The sequence below is a fragment of the Corvus moneduloides genome, chromosome 2 (assembly GCF_009650955.1).
Source record: "Corvus moneduloides isolate bCorMon1 chromosome 2, bCorMon1.pri, whole genome shotgun sequence".
NCBI lineage: Eukaryota > Metazoa > Chordata > Aves > Passeriformes > Corvidae > Corvus > Corvus moneduloides.
Window position 1 is genome coordinate 68,146,893 of NC_045477.1, and position 20,084 is coordinate 68,166,976.

General features: G+C 40.1%; 1 protein-coding gene across 6 annotated transcripts in view; it reads right to left on the reverse strand.

Annotated features, from left to right (window-relative positions):
• KLF12 (Kruppel like factor 12) overlaps positions 1–20,084 on the reverse strand; it is a 236,053-nt gene that overhangs the window by 166,094 nt on the left and 49,875 nt on the right. For all 6 annotated transcript variants that reach the window (XM_032099956.1, XM_032099955.1, XM_032099950.1 and 3 more), the window contains one exon: positions 5,523–5,586. In XM_032099956.1, coding sequence (XP_031955847.1) covers positions 5,523–5,543 — 21 coding nt within the window. In that variant the 5' untranslated portion in view covers positions 5,544–5,586. The remainder of the gene's footprint in view (positions 1–5,522; positions 5,587–20,084) is intronic.

Below are 20,084 nucleotides of genomic sequence, written 5' to 3' on the forward strand. Positions count from 1 at the left end.
GAAACCATTTAGATTATGAAAGCATCTGTCTGGCAGAAATGAAGAAATGAGCTGTGTAGAACAAATTTTGTACTGCTGTTCATAAGGAAAGCCTAATAAGAACACCAAGGTCTTTCCAGAAGTCATTCCATAACTTTGCAAAGGCAAAGGGAACAGGAAGGAGCTCATATGCAAACTCACAAAGCTGAAATGGTTTGCTGCAAGCCATCTTAAATGCCTTTTTCTCCTTGGAAAATACCAGTGTTGGAAATTACCCCAGCAATTTTTCAGCCACGGGCATCAGCTCCAAATTCACCTCACCCCACTCACAGCAGGGCTGAGCCTACAGTGAGCAAACCTGGGGGGCTACAGGGCTCACCATGCACAGCCCTCCAGCACCCAGTGGGAAAAGGCAGGAGCAAAAGACAGCACAGTACGTGGCTGCTGATGTAAGGAACAGGAAAAGAAAGAAAATCACTGCGCCTCCTCCCGTTCCTGAGTATAAGATTTGGGGAAAAGCTTTCCTCCCACTCTACAGTCTCAGCGTAACTTTGACATTTTTCAGTGACAGCAAGTAAAAGCAGATCTGTCCTATGAATATGACTGAGCTCCAGACAACTGCCTGCTATCTATTTACATTGTGAAATATTCATTAAAAATCAACCACCAATCAACTGTTAAGGGACCCATCTTGATAAATGCTAGACAACAGATGAAACCAAAAGAACTTCACAGTGCCCCTGCCTTGCTGAATGGGACCATCAGTCATTTTTAAGTAGTCATTTGTTACATTATTTTATCCAACAAATTTATAATCATAATGAATTAAGACAAAACATCAAACGGCAGCCTCTTTCCCTGAGAGTAATCTAAACCGAAGAGCACGACAGAAAGATAGATTGATGGCCAGTGCAAAGTAATTCCCTTGAGATGAATATATTTTACCAAGTTGATGTTTCTAGTCATAATTATATTCCAAGAATCCACTGAATGATGGCAGATGAGAAAGATACCTTAAGAGCAGCCACTTTCTTTCTAGAAAAACTGCATTTTTTTGCAATACAGAGGGGACAGCTGACAAGAAAAAACCAAACATATCATCACACTGCTACGACTACACTGACTATGCAAATAAAACCATAGAAGATCCTTGAAACTTCCTTCTCAAATACATTAAAAAAAAATCTTTTTTTATCATGACCAGACATTAAAACAATGAAAATGTAAAAAGATAAAGTCCAATGAATCCAAACTCCACACAAAACCAGGGCAGATCCTGAGTCAGATGAGATGACCCAGGGGCTTGCCCATCCTGCAGTGGAGTGTGGGGGTAGAGCCCCAGGCACACAACTCGCACTTTGGGGGTTCTGCACCCTCCCATGCCCTGCTCCGCACAGGAGCCAGAGGAGGTGAGGCAAGGGCACATCAGAGGCTGGGAGACTTCTGAAATGGAGTGGACTTTCAACAGTTCAAGAAACATCCCCTTGAGTCCCTCTCTCTAAACAGCTGAGCTGAAGTTTGCTCTTGGTTGGTTTGGTTCTTTTTTTTAAAGACATGACACACAGAAAATTAGGAGTCATCCTTACACCACTAAACTCAGTGTTGTTCATCACTTTTTCAGCATTAAATAACTTACGACATCATTAAACCTGGTTAACTGAATTGCCCAGTGTTGTTTCTAGAAGCTGTTCATGAAACCACAGTGTGAGTGGTGTGATTGCACCCATGACCACTTGTTAAGTACAACCCAGATCTGTGCTTTTCCAATCTGAACCTCTTTCCCCCTTGTCTTCGGGTAACTTTATGATGTGTATCCCCTATCACTGCTCTATGCCCAGAAATTAGTCTTGTGCCTTTTCTGTGCCTTTAAACTGAGCCTGAGAGGGAGAAGAGGAAAAAAACCGAGCAAACTCTTCAAAGCAGTTGTTCAAGGACATAGACACGCACTCCTCTGCTTCTGCAGCAGCAAGAGCGGAGGAAGCACCCTGCTTGCTTTTCAACCAGCTTTCAGCTCCTTTTCTCCAGGGGGAGTTGGAGAGTTGAACTTTGTTTTCCTGCAATCAGTTTTTCCCTTCTTCTCTTCTGGACTGCTTCAACACCAGAACACATTGGGAGAATTTTCCACCAATGCCCCAGAGGCGGGCCGACATCAACCCAGCTCCGAGGAGGAGGAGAGAGACCACACCTACAGAAGGACTCTGAAATCTTCCCAGGTTTCTCTCCACAGTGAGAGGTTTTATTATTTAGCATTATTACCCTTTTCCTGTGTGTTTGTTAAATAAATAGTTTTTTATCTCTTTCACTTTCCTCTGAGGAAAATTTCTTTTTTCCCGAACCTGGTGGGGGAGGGCTGGTTGTAACCTGCCTTCCATCAGAGGATATTTTCCTCCAAATTTGTCCAAACCGGCACAAACAATTAGTCCCCCTCAGTTTTGCTCTCTGACCTTCTTTTAGTCCTGTTTACTTGGTTTTGAAGTCTTGACTTTATTTTGTTCAGGCCTTTTGAGCTACAGTTTTCCTCTGTCAGTTACCCATTTCCTTGCCAGCTCTTACCCAAGTCTCACCCCCATACACCCCCCATTCAGCCACTGTACACTGAAAAACATAAACTTTAAATATCTGATTCAACAAAGAAACTTCTGGATGCAGCTGTCAGTATTATGGAAAATGCAGAAGCACCATAAGCTGCATGCATTCGATATACACATTTGCTGTCAGGTTTACTATTGCGTATTTCTTTTTTCTGCTAGATATTCATCTAACCTCATTTTACGAGACAGAAAGAATTATGTTCCTTTTTCCTTCATTAGTTGCATATATGCTTAGATGTCATTTATGCAACACCGTGTTTATATATATTTTGAGGCAGACCAAGGAAGACCTTAAATATACCAATATAACATAGAGACAATGCAACACAAGTCGTTTACACTGCCAACAATACACCAACATTTTCATGCTAGCAATGAAAATCTTTCAAAACTAGATTAGCAGAGGAGCAATAAAACAAAAAGCTAAGGCAGGGTGCTGGCTGAAATCCAATCTCTTCCCTATGGGAGCCAGAACTTTATCAACTGATCTTAACAATGACCACAGAGAAGCCTTCTCCACCTCTATTGCTTAAGCTTTCTGGAATCATTTCTTCCCAGAAAAGGAAGTTTTAGCCTCGAACTTTGAATTCCTCCAATGTAACCACATTTTTTTTTCTTATTCAGTGATATGATTTAATCACGGTACTTTCCTAATATAAAAGATTAACAGCTGGATTCAGAGTCCTACATTTGCAAAGGCTGCCAAACAGAAAACATGTGAACAAATAACTCAGTACCCTCTTCCTTATCTGCACATATTTTAAGCAGCTTCCCCACAATTACTGATGTCATCAGAAGGGCATGAGAGAGTAGAACTATGACTTGACAAGAAAGAGGTCGCCCTGTTCTCCAGTTCTTCCTTCCTTATTCCACCACTCTGTGTTGAACCAGGAAAGCAAAAGCAGAGAGAGGAACAGAGATACAGAGCTAACAGAGATGTAGCTCTCATGCAATTACAGTCTTTCCCGAGAAACCTGCAAAAAGATCTAATTCTTTCAAGAGTCTTTTGCTTTTGCTTGATCTGGAAGCCGTCCCTCCTCTGCACAGACTTTGGGTTTGACAGCCCCTCTCAAGAAATATATCCTTAACTTTTTCTGCCCTGGTCTCACTTCCCAAACCAAATACCTAAGACATAGCCTGTCCCAGTTACTCCTCAATCCAACACAAAACATTACCACACAGAGTAGTCCACTGTAACATAATGACATCCAGAGATGGCTTACAGATGATTAGTTTGGTATTTTTACCCTCTCACACTTTCTGTCAGTGAAGTGCCTCCCTGAGTTTGTACACACAGGATTTTATTACTGCACTTCCAAGGTTTGGACAGTATCAGTTTTTTACTCTGCTATTCATAGCCAAGAGATCTGAGCAGAGAAGCGTTTGCTCTGGCACGACACTGGCCCAAACCGAGCTATCAGACATCGGTATGGGCAGCAGCCGCTGACTTGTCAGCAATCAAACCAGAGGGAAATTACTCAAGATTTTGTGCTCTGGTTTCAGCAGGCAACAACTGCTGCCTCATGTGGGCACATGGGCCCCTGACCCCATGGAAAAAGTTGTGTACATTACTGCACAGCTACTAATACCACTTTGTCTCTACTGGGGTTTAAATTTGGCTCTGGGAGGCTGGAGGTGTTTTCTGGGACCTGCAGTATATAAAGCAGATGTTCTATGGATGCTTCTGGAGATTGTTTTGATGGCTGTTATTTCAGGAGACAAAATTCAAGGACACAGATGATTCCCTCAGATCTCATGCTGCTTGTGAATTTGGAGGTAGCTGGAGTCAGCATGTCCACTACCTGTTGTGAACACTAAAGATGTTTACCCAAGAAAGAATTACACTCTTCTGTACCCGGGTCAGTAGTCCATAAACTGTAAAACTTCTGAACTACTAAAAGATTGATAAAACCAAATTATCACTGAGAAAAATAAGACTCTGTCCTCTTGAACTACTTTCCTAAGTTAACAGAACAGTACACTTACATTTCTTGTACTGAACTAATACTGTGCTTTTGATTAAAAAAAAAAAAAAAACCCTGCAGTTTTTGCTGGTTATTTGATTGTTTCCACCCCTGACTGGCATTCAGGGGTTGACAGAATCTCTCAAGGAAACAAGCTTTCCACAATAACACGTTCCTCCTTGATTAATATTAGAGTTTTCAGAATGCTTTATTTAGCCAAGCTGCTGTGCAGCATCCCCCAGATCGTGCCCTGCATCCCACTGTACCACACCCTACATTTGTCAATATAATTCACTTGCTCTGGTGTAAACCCACAAGCAGCATCAGCTGCATTTGAACAGGCTTGGTAGGATTTGGTCATTGTAACATCCCAGAAAAAGCTTATCCTTCAGAGTCACCAATAACTCAGACTGGCAGAGGTCAAGGCTTGGTGAATTAAAGCAGTAGCCAGTCACAGAGGTGCACCAATAGCTTCTCCTTTTTTAACTATCACAAGAAATAAACTGTGTAAAACAACCTTCCCTCTATCACAACAAAACAAAGCACCAAGATAACTTTCAAAGATCATCTCCTGTTTGACTTCTTAAACAGCACCTGTCAATGTGGCATCTGAGTGCCACTCCACAACATATTAAGTGCCATAGCCAGTAGCTCTAATGGAAGACAACACCCCTCTAATGCTCCCTTCATCCTCGCATGGAAGAATGATGAACACCACTAGGTGTGAGCCCATTCAAACACCTGGACTCAAAGGAATTACCTATTTCCTTAACATACTACTGAGTTTTCTGCTGAACACCCAGGTATTGTCATAAAATGTTGCATTAAGCTACAGCTGTTAAGCTACAGTATTCCCCTGCCTCTAAGACAATACAGCATACAAAGCTCAGGCCAGTTATTTAAATTATTCTGGTTTATAACACAAAATAAATTTTTGATAACGGCATTAATACATATAATGCATATGGCTGTAAAAATGTCAACCAACTTTTATGGCTTTCCTCTTCATATGAATATTCAGTCATCCATTCGTCTGTAGATCCACTTCAATCCTAAAAAGAAAATATTAAATCATTTAATTTGTGTATTTTCTGAGAACTTTAATAATTTCTCAAATATGTTGTGTATGTAAATACAATAAAATCTAACCACAGACATCTGTTCCATAGTAAAACAGAGGTCAGAAGAACAGTAAGTTTTATAATCACTTCAAACAAAAATGGATAAATAAGACAAAAAAGTATATTGGAGAAAGCCTTATGTTTCCTCTTAACTAATGATTTTAGTCAAATCTGTGTTTTTAACTTCTGAGCTGCTATTTCAGTTCACTAAGTCCCAACTGCTTTAATGAGTCTTCTGAGCCCATTATGCACCAGTACCCTGCATTTGTACAGGTAAACCTTTCAGCAGCTACAGATGGCGAACATTCTTTACCAGTATTTCAAACTGTATTTCCCCGAAATACTATGCACGATCTCAACAGTTACACATAAAAAACTGTCCAAGACCACTACAAAATCTGAGTATGTATTTCTTTCAAGGTTTCCTACAGATACATGATTTGTTTGATTCTGAGGGCCACAAAGAAGAACAGAGGGCTGGAGCATCTCTCCTGTGAAGAGGGGCTCAAAGAGTTGGGATTGTTCAGCCTGGAAAAGAGAAGGCTCTGGGGAGACCTTACAGCACCTTCCAGTACCTAAAGGGGCTACAAGAGAGCTGGAATAGGAATTTTTACGTGGGCACATACCATAGGACAAGGTTTCAAACTAAATGAGATGTAGATTAGATGTTAGGAAGAAGTGCTTTACTGTGAGGGTGGGAAGGCACTGGCACGGGCTGCCCAGAGAAGTTGTGGATGCTTCACCCCTAAAAGTGTTCAAGGCCAGGTTGGATGAGGTTTTGAGCAACCTGACCTACTCGGTGGCATCCCTGTCCATGGCAGAGAAGTTGGAACTAGATGATCAGAAAGCCCCTTCCAACTCAAAACATTCTATGATTCTGTGTTAATCTATAAAAGTAAAAAGCATATAGAGATTTAAATATTATATTATGTTTTGCGAGGCTCCTTCAGGTTTAAGAAAATAAACAATCCCAGTAGTCCAACTTTTTAAAAAAGCCTTGGGGGAAAAAAAAAATCTTCAGATGTCCAGAACTTAAATAACAGACAGGATGCCTTAAACCCCTTGCTAGAATATGTGCATGTATCTGGGAGCAAATGCTACTTACATATGTCTCTCAATAATGGAAATGGTGTGAAGTCAAGAATCTAAATCTGCTGTCAGAGTTATTATAAACAATCTGCTGTTATTTTTCTACCATTCAAAATAAAGTCATCCTTCAAATAGCAGTAAAGCATCACCTGCCTGATTTGAAACCATATTCAAGTATTTCAATACTGCTGTGTATATGACAACATGACAGGTTTCCAAATACTACACAAACTTTTACAGCGAAAAGATGACAAGAAGCTCCCTTAAGAACATAAAAATAGTCCATTCATATAGTGTGCTACTATGATACTGATTAAACATCATGCACTTAAATTTTATTTCTAAGAAAATATTACATTTAATAGAAGAAAGTAAGTTTCAAATATTTGTATGAATTATAAAAAGCTGTAAAATCACCACAAACACTGACCTAACTAAATGTAACTAAATACCATAGCCTGTAAGCATGTTGTAGACCACTTGTCTTCTCTTGTGCATCTTGTAGACTCTCTTTCCCTTTTGTTATTTAACCTCCCTTGGCATTATTTGAATTACTTCAAAATCTCATGTAGCTGATTCCATTTTTTTTTTTTTTTTCCTTTTAAAACTGCACACTTGAAGAACCACCTCTGAGTTTCCAGCTCCTCTTTTCTCTGTGCTCTGTCCAAAAATGGGACAACTGGACCCCAGTTTCCATATCCTGGACTTACATCATGTGGTCATCTAACCTGAACAGGAAATGACTTAGTTATTCAGATTTTTTAAATTAAATGCAATGTATCCAAAAGCTTCATGGAATCTCCATGAGAGGAAGACAGTTTAACCTGTAATTGTTTCCAGTTCTCCAGGTTTTCTCATCATTACTCTTCTCTACATGCACACAGACACACATGGTCCTACAACACAACTCAGCTTCAAGTTACACACCAACGCTGGAGTCCTATTATGTTACAGTGGCTATGGTGACACAGCAAACACGGGTCTGTGTTTCAGAACTAACAAACCACTATCCAACCAGCCACAGCTGCAGCTGCTTTGCATTATTAAATCATGTCCAACAGTCCTCCTAATGGAAAAGCTACTTCTTTAGCAATGACAAGTAACTGGATTTGCTTATTAATTTTCTTCGGGTCTGCACTAAATTGCCCACATCCTTGCACCGCTGGGGTGCTCTCCTCTACAGAAGGGTTTCTATTTTAGGCTGCTTTTGAGAAGATTAAGAGCAAACCATTCCTCTGAAAATGATATTTAACTAGTAACTTTGCAAATCTTTGGCCTGATTTTCGAAAGTGCTGAAAAGCTTTGACTTCATATGAAAGGACTTTGAAATGCATATGAAAAAAGGGGCCATCCATTCTGCCAGATGTGTCACCACCACAAAACTCGCTTTGGACTTTGGTTTTCAGTCTCTTATAGTGAAATGTTAGTTTCTACTACCAAGAATAGGAAATCAGACATTGAAGTCCAAGTAGAAACATCTTCCATTTGCATCAAGCAGGTTTTATAGCAGAAGAAAATCTACCCAACGAGACAACTTCAAAATATTTACAATTTGAAACCTTAAAGGCAAAAAGGCTCTTTAAGTAATAACAGAGCAAAGCACAAACCACCATTTTCAACCAAAAGAATGAAATTTAAGTAGCAAACACAGAATTATGTCCTCTTCTACCCAAAGCCTAACTATCACCTTAAAATAGCATTTTCAGACCCCAGCAGTTCATAAAGCTTATGAATGCCACCAAACATTAGATTTCTTTTTCTACACCAAGAGAAAATCAAATAAATTTGGTTACACCTAGACTATTTTAAAAACCTGTCTTGATCAGATTAAATGTCCTGGTCATCCCACCCTGACCAGCATGGCCACCCACTGGTGAAGCTGACCAAGACTCCTGGACCACATTAAGGAGCATGGGAAGTTTCAGAACAATCATGCTGAGCATATTTCAGGAAAAACAGAAGTCCCTATGGGTGTAGAGGTACTCATATCTCTACAAATAGAACACTTTTGAACATATAAACCCACATTAGTTCATTTAAAAAACAAGTCCACACTAGTATCACTTTTACTATCTTTTACATAATGATAATTTTAAAGGAAATCCATATTAATACAGTAACAAATTACTCCTTGTGCTACTTTTACCCTTTTCTAATTCAGGTAGGTATGGGAAAATACATTTGGAAAAGACCAACTCATTTGCAAAGTTAAGTCATTTGCTGAATTAGTATTCAGTAACTTTTCCCTCTCCAAAAAAAATTCCTTATTTGGGCATAACTGTACTAGTCACATTCTTACACCATCTACTTTATTTTTAAAGTATGCACTTTTCTTCTTGAAAGCTCTTAGATCTGTATTTTGACTTCTGCAACCCCTTTCAAAGGCCCTGAATCACACCAGATTTCCCAAAAACAGCATGACTTCTCCCAAACTCATCAAGACCTTACCCTGGCCATCAGGTAAGGCAGGATCACTGAAAGCTCAGTTTCAGCACCATTCAGAGATGAAGGAACACAGGTTATCCACAACCCAGTGTTAAGAATAGCCACCCTTATAATAATAGTAGCCACATACTTGTCGTTTTTTCATAAGTTTCTGACTCTTACAGGGAAACTCGTAAGCCCCATAAAGCGGACATTTTCCAGAAGCTACAGATAAAATATACACTAACTACAAGCTACAGATCCACAACAGTCCTTGACATTTAAAACTTGTAAGGGACAGGAGATGCTGGCATACAGTTCAGCACTGTACAGAGCATAATATCCCGAAGTCTTCCTCAACCGCACTTCAAGTGTCTGCCTTTCCTGACTTGGGTCCCCAGGATCTTTGTAAACTGAGTGCTGTACCACTGTAACTGAAACTAGCCAGTACACTTTGCCACAAAGTTATCTGCAAAAAAAATTCATTTTAAGTCCCAACATAAGGCACTGTCCCACCAGCAGTCACTACAAGCTGCAAGACAAACCAATACAGCCTAAAATTCATCCAGTTTAGGTAAACGCAGACCTCACAAGACCAAAGGATCACTTGCTAATCACCCTAACAACTGCGATCATAAGGGTTATTCTGTCTCCAGCTAAAGTTTTTGCTAATCTTTGATTGTGACTGCTGTTCAAACAAGGCACAGTTATTTACTTTAGGCTGCCAGCCCCTACGCCAACATCTGTGTTGCTCTGCTGTAACATCATAACGAAAATACCTAAAGTTGTGCAAAATATTTCTGAAAATTACCTTAATGCTTCAACTTCTGGTTTTCACAGATACTTTAATAAAAGTAAAGAGAAGCAGGAGGCAGAGAGTGGGATGCTTGTTGCTAGGTGATACCTAGCTCTCTTGAACTCCTACAGACTGAAATATTTATCCAGACTCCCACAAAGAATGACATCTAGCACAGAGAAGAGGCACACACATGTACTAAAGCACATTAGGATTCAAAGTAAGAAGCAGCAGCTCTGCCACCTGCCTTGGTCCCTAGGGCACCTAAGATGAGGAGACTGCAGTCTGGGATGGGGGTGATGCAGCTCCTCCTGAACATCTACCCAAATTTTCGCTGAGCCTTTATGGGGCAATGCTTTCAATACATTCATGCCAAACCAGAATGATCTCAATGCCATTACAATCATAGCAGTGCAAGTAAATACATCCTTGGCTATCTGACCATATAGCTGTGCTGTTTTTCTGATGCCTGAGGTACTTTTCCCCAAACCCTCTACTCTGACAACAGGTTTCCACAGAAAAAAGCATACACTTGGCCAAACGTGGATGAACAATTAATCAACCAAACACACAACCTTCGCGCCACGTTCATTCTGCTCCTCACTTTAAAAGGTTTATTCCAAGACTAAACTTTTGAGAAGTGCTTACACAGTCCTTCAGTAGAGGCTTAGAGGAATAAACATTATTCTTTACAGAGTCTTTTATTTGACATTAATGAATTATTCTGAACTGCACAGCTTCAAGGATAAGTCCCAGACCTTCTGAGTCTTCAAGATGAATTTCAAGAACAATTTGTTCTCCCTAGAACTTAAGTACCTGGTTTGACAACTATTAGATAAAGTTTCAGAGAAAGATTATGTCTTTCAGTAACACTTTAAAAGCCTTGCTACTGCATCAATGTACAAAAATGAAATTAGAAAGTGTATGTGCACACTGATAATATTGTAAAGGTAGAAAAGGACTTAGTTAAACTCTGGAGAAGTAGTGGAGTCTTCAAATGACTGGATTTAGGTAATAATCAGTGGTCAACCTAGAACAGTGCAATAAATTGCAGGGGGCAGAGCAAAACACAGCCAAATACTACACCCTCCTTGACTTCTTATTCTAAAAGTAGTAAACTTCACCACTCAGTTGTTTGAATTGATAGCTCTGAAGCCCTGATACTCCCTTCACAATTCTAGCTTTAACAGAATGACGTTGTTTTTCATCAGATCCAAATGAAACAAATAATGATAAACACGGTCACCCATCACTTTGGGCAGCTTCTCTGACATACAGAAATGCTCATGTTACAGTGCAGCACGAGGTGTGTCAGTTCACCACCTTATCCTCACACACAGTTCAAACTCGGTTAGACTTAAAATTTTATTTACCAGCATGTGCACAATGGCAAAGGACTTGATGAGCCTTTTCTTGCTACAAAAATTATAGCTTTTATTTTTATATATACATATATGCATGCACACATACACACAAGCCCCATATGTATGTGTTAATATAAAAACATGCCCATATTCAGTCACAAATTTTTTGGCGACTTTTTTTTTTTTGTAATTGTCTGAAAGAATGTACAGAAAGCATACTTTCTAACATATCATTCAAAACAATACACATTTTAAAGCTTGGCTGAAAAGCCTAACTACATTTCTGAATTCACAAAGAACTGCAATTAATTTTAAAAAGTCATCTTTTCTCCTTCAGACTTTATTTTTCCCCTTTCTTCAGCAAAACAGTATCTATTACTCTCCATATATGGATTATTCAAGATCTGGACTCGTAAGGGCTTATGAGAATCTAAAATAATATTTAAATATTTAAAACTTGTTATTCCTAATTTCAGATTGGGATTATGTACGTTCTGTTTCTACATTTTTGTTTGGACTTCAGATGAAACAAATGTGATTAGCTGTATTAAAAATGAAGTCAAATTTTAAATGAAAAGGAAGGTAAACCACAGGAAAACTGCTTGTGCTTCAAGTAGGGTAAGAGGGAAGAGACTTGCCAGTAGTTCTTCTGTATCTCCACAGCAGGGGAATGGATAAAGACCAACCCCTAAAGCAAGAGAGTTCCATTGAGACTAGACTGACACTATAAATGTTGCACAGGAAAGGTCCTAACTTTATGGGTTTCCTACTCTTATTTTGCCCTGATAATACAGATTAGCCTTACCAGATACTATCACCCACTCTCCCACTTCTGGTTTAATGTTTTTACTCAAACTAGGTTTATGCTCAGTCTGGGATTGAGCCAGCTTTACCTGAGGTACAGGCAGCAGTACTTATTCTCTATTCTCAAACTTGTAATATAATCTTTTAAATTCTAACCCATTCAAAAATGAAACGAGAATTTTATCTTCTGCTAGGATGCTGCTGAATCCCAGAGACCACCAGAAGAACAAGTAATCCTCACACTTGTAGGCACTTATAAATGAAATAACCAGATCTTAAGAATCAGTTTATTTAGGAATACAATTTCTGTGTGGACCATGTCTCTGTTGTTTCTCAGTGTGATGGCAACCTCCTGATTACCTGATCTGAGGGAAAGTGGATGAACACCGAAGGCCTCATGCTACAAGTCCAAAGGAAGGAGGACAAATTCACTGCACACCTGTGTCAAAATCTGCTCTTTGGTCAAGCCAGCTGTAGTGAGAAGAGCTATCAGTGGTTTAGCCCACAATAAAGTCTGAAACACATGAATTTCTGAAACAGAGTAATGCTGCCTCAGATGGAAAATACTACCCTTATGTGGCTCAAAAATTTTTAAAGTGTATCCTCACAGTTGACTTCAGAGGGAACACCAGGACAATGGAAAAATCAGAGCAGGAATAAAAAAATGTAACACTGTATGTAGTAGCTTATATAAACACTGGCATGTCTTCCCTTTTTACACTGCACAAGATGTTGTAAAAAAGTTAGAGAACAGCACTAACCACCATCCCTCTGTGGACAAAATACCATGCAGTTCTCCCTTCACCACAGTTTCAAGCACTGTGAGCCAATGTTCACAGCAAAGCCACTTAAAGAATAAGCAGAAACAGATAAGTTGTGTCCATTAAGGTTCCTTTAAAAGAGGGAACAAACTAGTTCCCACAAGCAGCAGAAAAAAGCTAAACAAGCTGCAGGTTTATACATCACCAGAAGGTGGTTGTAAAATCAGCGTTCATGTTGCTGAGGCTGGCATAGGCAGCAAGAGCCAATGCCTCGTTCCACCAAACACCAAGCTGGATATAGTCACTTTAGAAGTGCCCACATATGCAAGTTCTACCTCACTGCATCAATCAGTGCAACATAACTTAGCAAAAACCCAAACTGCTTAAACAAATCTATTCTGATCCTCTAAAACAGAGGTGGCAATAGTTATGAGGTGGCCTTGACCTCTCCAGCTATAGCCACAGCACCTAAGAGAGGACAGGCTTCCACAATTTACCCTAAAGTTGGGAAAAAAAGAGCAAAGAAAACCAAGCAAATGCTATTCCAAGTTGTGGTACACACTGAAGAAACCCAACTTCCAGGTTCAGAGTTATGCTTCCAAAAAAAAGTCATAAGCTGAATGCATCCTGCTCTACATAGTGGATAATAATGTTCAGCTCCTATTCCTGCCTTTGCACAACCCCCAACAACTTCCAACACTGCACTTTTGAAAACTAGGGCCCCTTCTTTTGCTTTCCATTAGAAATGTATCAATAAAATGCTTTTTCAAGAAAAAAGCATGGTATCTACAGCATTGTATCTATCTATGTGACTGTGTAGTTACATAATCAGGCTCTGAACGAGGGGCACTACATGCCACCAGTGATGCTATTAATCAATTTAAGGAGCCTATTTGGCTGACATCCTACAAATGTGGGTGACAAGTGTCTATTTTAATAAGAAAGTACACTCTCTAAAATTGATCAATTGACCACAAGTGTTTCAATTAATAATTTTTAATGTCTTTTCTCCTGGCCTGCCCTTCCTTAAAAGTGCAGGCTGGCATTATTACTAATAATCATCTCTCAGCATATTGAAGGTAAAAGATTGAGAAAAGGGAGAAATCCCAAAATCTGTCAATACAACACTCCCATCAGGCACTGACCAGCCTAAAACAGCTTCGCTACCAGATTCAGCAGCTACAAATCCTTCAGTAACAATCTGAAATCCAGAGAAAATCACTGAAGCATACTCATGCTCTTGATGCCTTCAGAAGGAATGAGGAGAATAAAATTTATCTCTGTACCGTTCCTGGAGAATTTCCACTGAAAACTCTCCATCCCAGCTTTTCAAGCTTCCCAACACATGGTAAAGCTCAGCAAAAGCCACCATTAACCTTAGGAAATGGTACATGGGTCCAGAGACCCACCCAATACATACCCGGTCATATTCCATCAGCCTCCTAGGCCTTGTCATTTCTCTCCTTGTTTGAACAGCCCTCATATTTTTGACAGGACACACAAATGCTCTGATTATTCTCCTGTCCTTGCTTAGACAGAAATATACTTGCTTCTCTCCTTTGGAGAAGGGGTTGGTTGGGAAATAATTTCATGCAGTATTCCAGGGGAACATTAGTCTGCAAATCTACTACATACTTAAGTCCAAAATCTAGAAGTAGCTTGATTTCCAAAGGTAATTTGTACTTTCCAGTCTCCTACTGAGATGACTGCAGCAGCCTGCAGGACTTGCCATCTGCATGCAGCAACCCAGTGACATTTCATTCTGCAGACCAACATGGGCAAACAACCCTCTTAATTGTGGCTTGGCAATGGTTCACATTCGCAGCCCAGAAACCATAACCTGAAGAGCAACTTTAGCAGGTGAAGTTCTTGCCAACTGGCAGGTTCATCTCACCTACCGACAGACACCTACACCTGTGCTAGCTGCCCTTCATGGCTCTGCACCTGAAGGGCAGAAAGTGGCAGCGTAAGGGCCTGCATCACTGTCACCACAGCCAGTCCAGCAACTGCTTTTGACCAAAAATCATTTTAAATAAAACAGTACTTAGTTGTCTGTCAAGTGAAGGGTACCGTAAGTTTTAAGAGCTTTGGTTTTTTTAAACTAGTCTTGGGTTCCTTTGTTTTCCTGATCACTCTAAATTTTAAGACTTAAGAAGTCACCATTTCAATGGAGCCAGGGAGGACTTGGAAAAGCATCCCATTTTTACAAGAGCTTAGAGGGGAAAAAAGGAAAAACAGAAAAGTAACATGAGCTGGTTAAATACTACTGTCAAGCAAGAATTGGTGTCACCAGCCATGCTAAGCTTCCTACACTCCAAAGTCCTTCAGTTGTATAGACATCACCGTAAAAAAAATTACTACGAAAATCAGGAACTGAGAATGGTAAGAAAGTCGCATCACCTGATATACTAAATGAGAGACAAAAACACTGCAGTGAAAAAATCCTGTATTTCATGGGGAAACACACAATTGTAAAGACCAAGGTTTTTTTACTAACTTGGCCAGGCTGATCCCATACTTTGTGTCACCCCAGTGAAATGAATCGACCCCAAGGTTATGCTCCTAATACTCCCACTACCAGAGCAGAAAGTGGACTCATTTTATTTCATTATCTTTCAGGGAAGAGAATGCAACAAATTAATTAAACACCATTAATCACAAGAGATATGAAAAGCAGAGGCAATACCACTGAGGAGAAACATTTTCTTTTTCTTCCCCCTCAGTATTCTAGGTGTAACCAAAACAATGTGACAATATGGATGCTGGATGGAATTAAGCATACCTTTGGCAAAACTCAAAGACTTCTACCCAAGACACCCAAAAAGCTATCCTTTCCTAACCACCATGATCCATAACCCCTACAAACTCTCCCGACTCAGAACACCATGAATTACATGAACAACTAGACCTACCACTTCCCTAAAGATTAAATTCAACAACTCCTTGACAATCAAAGCTTTTGTTTTTCTATCAGTTCCCTTTGATTACTTTTTTGACTTGCAGGTAACACCTGACATGGTATATGACTTTAAATGCCTAAAGCAGTTCAGCTGGCAATAGGAGACATGTTAGCTGAAGATGCACTGGGGCTATACCCATTCTCTGGTTATTGCCAGGAATACAACTACCTGGTATTTTGAAATTATGAGGAAGCTCCTAAATTAGATTAACTATTGAAAAATATCTCTGGAATTTGATTATGTAAGAGATAGCAAACAGATCTTCTGCTATTATACCGATTTCAAACAGTTGCCCATCATCTACTGTTCAGTGTCTCGGAGTTCGCCCAGCCTTTTCCACCAACTACTCCCTTTGGTGACACAGTTTCTTCTTTCCACGTTACCCCAACACAGAAAGGTTGCAGTTGTCCAGATCTCAAGCCTTAAGGATCCTCCCACCTCTCACAGGTTCATGAACCCTTCAGCCACCCTTGAGACACAGGATCCTGGCCCAGGAAGGGAAATGCTCCCCTTTCAACCACTGGACATCCCTTTCCACCTCCCTTGATTCCAGGATAGGCTTCTGGTAGGTGAGCTGGCAGCTTCTGCAGCTCAAATGTAGTTGCCCCCCCCCCCACACCCCAGCATTAGTGCCATAACTGGCATCTTCAAAGCCCCACACTTCAGGGGTGTGAGCCTGTTAACCAGACCACCCTGTCCTCACCCCATGGAGTGAGCAGTCTCATGTTCCACTGCCTGACATTCAGTGGCTTCAACAGAGTTTAAAATTATAATCTGAAACAAGGTGATGTAGAATTTGCGAGCCCAACACTCCTTTGTGGCTTGTCCCACCGACCCTCATCACTCCTCTTACCACAGCTCTCCCTTCACCCTCTTCCCTGAAGCTTCATTCTTGTGCCAACCACTCATCCAGTGGCACTAATCCAACAACAACCCTCTCAGTTTCACTGAAAGTGGCTTTATTCCCACTAGAAAGCCAAATCCTGACTCCATCCTGCTGTTTAATCCACTACTATGAAAGGTTTTTTTTAATACAAAAGCTAATTATCTCTTCTATATCCTAAGATGTGCTCCTGGGTATTTGTTAGGTACAAATATTCCCTGTTCTCCACATTCTGAGTTTTCAATGTCCTGAATTTACTGCTAGCATTAGAGGTGGCTGGTGCTACCTACTCCAAGACACCATGAAACAGAAGGTGTCTCACACAGTGCTCTCCTACTGGAAAGGTTTTGTTACCAAAGACCAAGCAATTATGAGAGCATCACCACAGGAGCAAACTTCAGTTAATAACACCACCACACGCAATCAAAGTACTGACAGCAGTCCAGAAGCAAACAGCAAATATCGCTGCATGTTCCAATATTAAGAGATTCTGAAAACAGTTTTATTAAAAGCACAGGTAGCTGCAATAGTCTTTGTAATAAACATAAGGAATACTGCAAACAACTTACACTCCCACAAGTGGCAAATGTCATCATCCTAATGATAACCCCTACTGAGTTCCATCCTGTAGAGTTATCACAATTAAGATTCTGTTAAAATACCCATTAAAAACACCTATTTTTAATTAACTGTAATTCAGTCTTATAATATGAAGCAGGTTGTAACTTGATGATTTTCGTAAGACAATGAATTAAAGATTAGAAAAACAAAATGAACACTGGGCTCTTGGGGGGGGAAAGGAAATCAAACCATTTCAATATACATGGGAAAAAGTAATATAAGTCAATAAAAATAAAAAATTTTGGTTACAGAGACCAAGTTTTATAGATAATAAAAAAGTAAACTACTGAAAATTAGAGTCCCCTAAGTGTGCATTTACAGTTTAAAAAGAACAGAACAAAAACCAGTGTTATAGGCCTGAAGTTGATACGGGAGAAAATACGGAGGTGAAAACAAGGTCTGTTCAGAGCTTAGTTTAAAAAAAAAAAAGAAAAAAAGTATATTAAAAAATGCATCCAGATATTTCTACAAACCCACACAGGGAATGTACATAAAGGGTTAAAACCCAAACTGCTCCCAACAGGGCCATATCAGCACAGGCAGATTTACTATCCCTTCCTGGCCCATCAGGCCCTGATACCAAACCAAAGGCTTACAGCTGCAGAGGGCTAACACGGGAAGGCTTCTTGCATTTAAGGGCCATTTTCACCAGCTCCATCACTTTTATTCTCAATCCCATTCATGCATTACTGTCAGATTATTTTGCTTTTCCAGCTGTATTTTCCAACCTGATACACAGAGAAAGCCCACTTTTCTCATCTCTCTTTCCTTTATCAACTGACCGAGTGACAATAATGTTAGATCAGTCCGGTGATCTCTCCTCCTGTCTGCTTCCACGTCCTGCTGCGCACAGCAGGCACGCTAAAATACAAGTGTCAAGCAGTCAACAAATCTCGACAAGCCCCTAATCTTAAGGGCATCAAATATGGTTAAGTCATCCTTTTTTATAGAAAAAATTTCATGGACTGGGGCCAGCAGTTTAAAGGGCTCTGACAAGAAGAGAAGGATTAGAACAAGCCAGCACCATTTCAAAATGAAAAGCAGAGAGGTCTGGCTTCCTAATAAGCAAATTCACCCAAAAGCCACAAGCTTAACTGGAAACATCTTAACCTGCAGTATGTCAGCAAATACAAAGTAAGCTCTTTCAAACATGCACTGAAAGAAATAATGCCGTATATTTTCTTTATTGTTGTTTTTCTTATCAGCATTTGAAAAGAGCCCACAAGGAAACACTCTATTGAATGAGTTCAGGAGGAGCATATTATCTAAATACAGAAGCACATTTGTATTAATACCCAGGGATGACATTCACAAACATCTTCCTACTATCCTGTAAATGCCTTCAAAACAAGCATCTCTACTCTGTATCAGGGATGCAGAAGTTTCACAGAAGCTGCTCTTGAGAAGCTTCCTGAGGACCAGCATGCCAGAAAGGGCAACCACTGCTCTCTCTTAGGAGCTTCTTCATACCTTGCACCCAATGCGCTCAGACTATTGCTGTTTCTGGATTCAGGAAAGAGAAGGAGAATAAATTCTCAAGACAGAAGACTTAGTAGATAGTCATAACATGACTCCTCTTGAGGAGGACAGCGAGGACAAGATGTAGCTGTGTCGAGTTCTACCTCTCCAGGACTCAGCTTCCTGCCCAAGTCATCTTCTCCCCTCCCATCTCCCAAGCTAGACCAAGACAAAACACCTCTTCCACAGAAGCAAGGGGCATTAAGACTAAATTAAGCTAACATTAACCTTCAAGCAGCTGGTCTACATTAGCTTGAGCTGAAGCTGCAACCGCCCTGGAGGCGAGACCCCACAAGACCATGGCGTTTTCTGAGCTATTCCCAAACTGAAAGAATTTAGCAGGAAGGGGTGGCATAGCTAGAACAGTATCTGACTTTTTCCTCGACTCCTGCCAGCAGTGTGCCTGATCAGGATCCTCATCACCTGGCCCTCCCCTGCTTTCACAGTTTCATTTTCTCTGTTGCCACCTAAAGAGTCATCAATGGAAAATTCACACAAATTGTAAAAACTAGGATAGAGGAAACCTCAAGAGATCATCTAGTCTCTCCCTAGCAATTCGCACCACTGTGATTACCTCAAAAAATCATTCCATCTTGATTATATCCATTATAGACAGGCTTCAGGAAAAGAATCACTGGACCTGCAAAGAAAAACTGCCTGTAGCACCAAGATTTCATCCTGATTCATTCTAAACACAGAACATCTGCTTTAGTATACCACTAGGGCCATAAATAGAGCAATACTCAGTGTATGGAGCTGAGAGCTTGCCAGAGCTCTGATATTTACTTTAATTGCTCCTAAAGACATCTATAAAGTAAACATTTTTCAACACAAAATTAGGATTAACCTCCCCCCCCCCCAAATATGACTAATTACAATAAATTCTCTGTCTTTTTAGGATGTTTTCCAGATCAACTATCATGCATGATATCTGCAAAATTATGTGAAGATGGAAAGCAATACGAACTACTATGATAAAGTTTTAGCTGTCAAGAATAAGAGGGAATGTAAGAAAAATACATTTTCATTCCTCAGTATGAGGTAATAGAGTAGCTTTTTAAATCGGAAAAAAAAATCTTCTTTAAAACTGACTTCATATACAAGCTTTGTGATCCATGCTCCCCAAAAACAACAGGAGTGACAAAAGGCAGTTCCTTCATGCAGAAGTCTGTGTTCCCCTGGCTAAATTTATTTTCCCAGAGAGGCAAA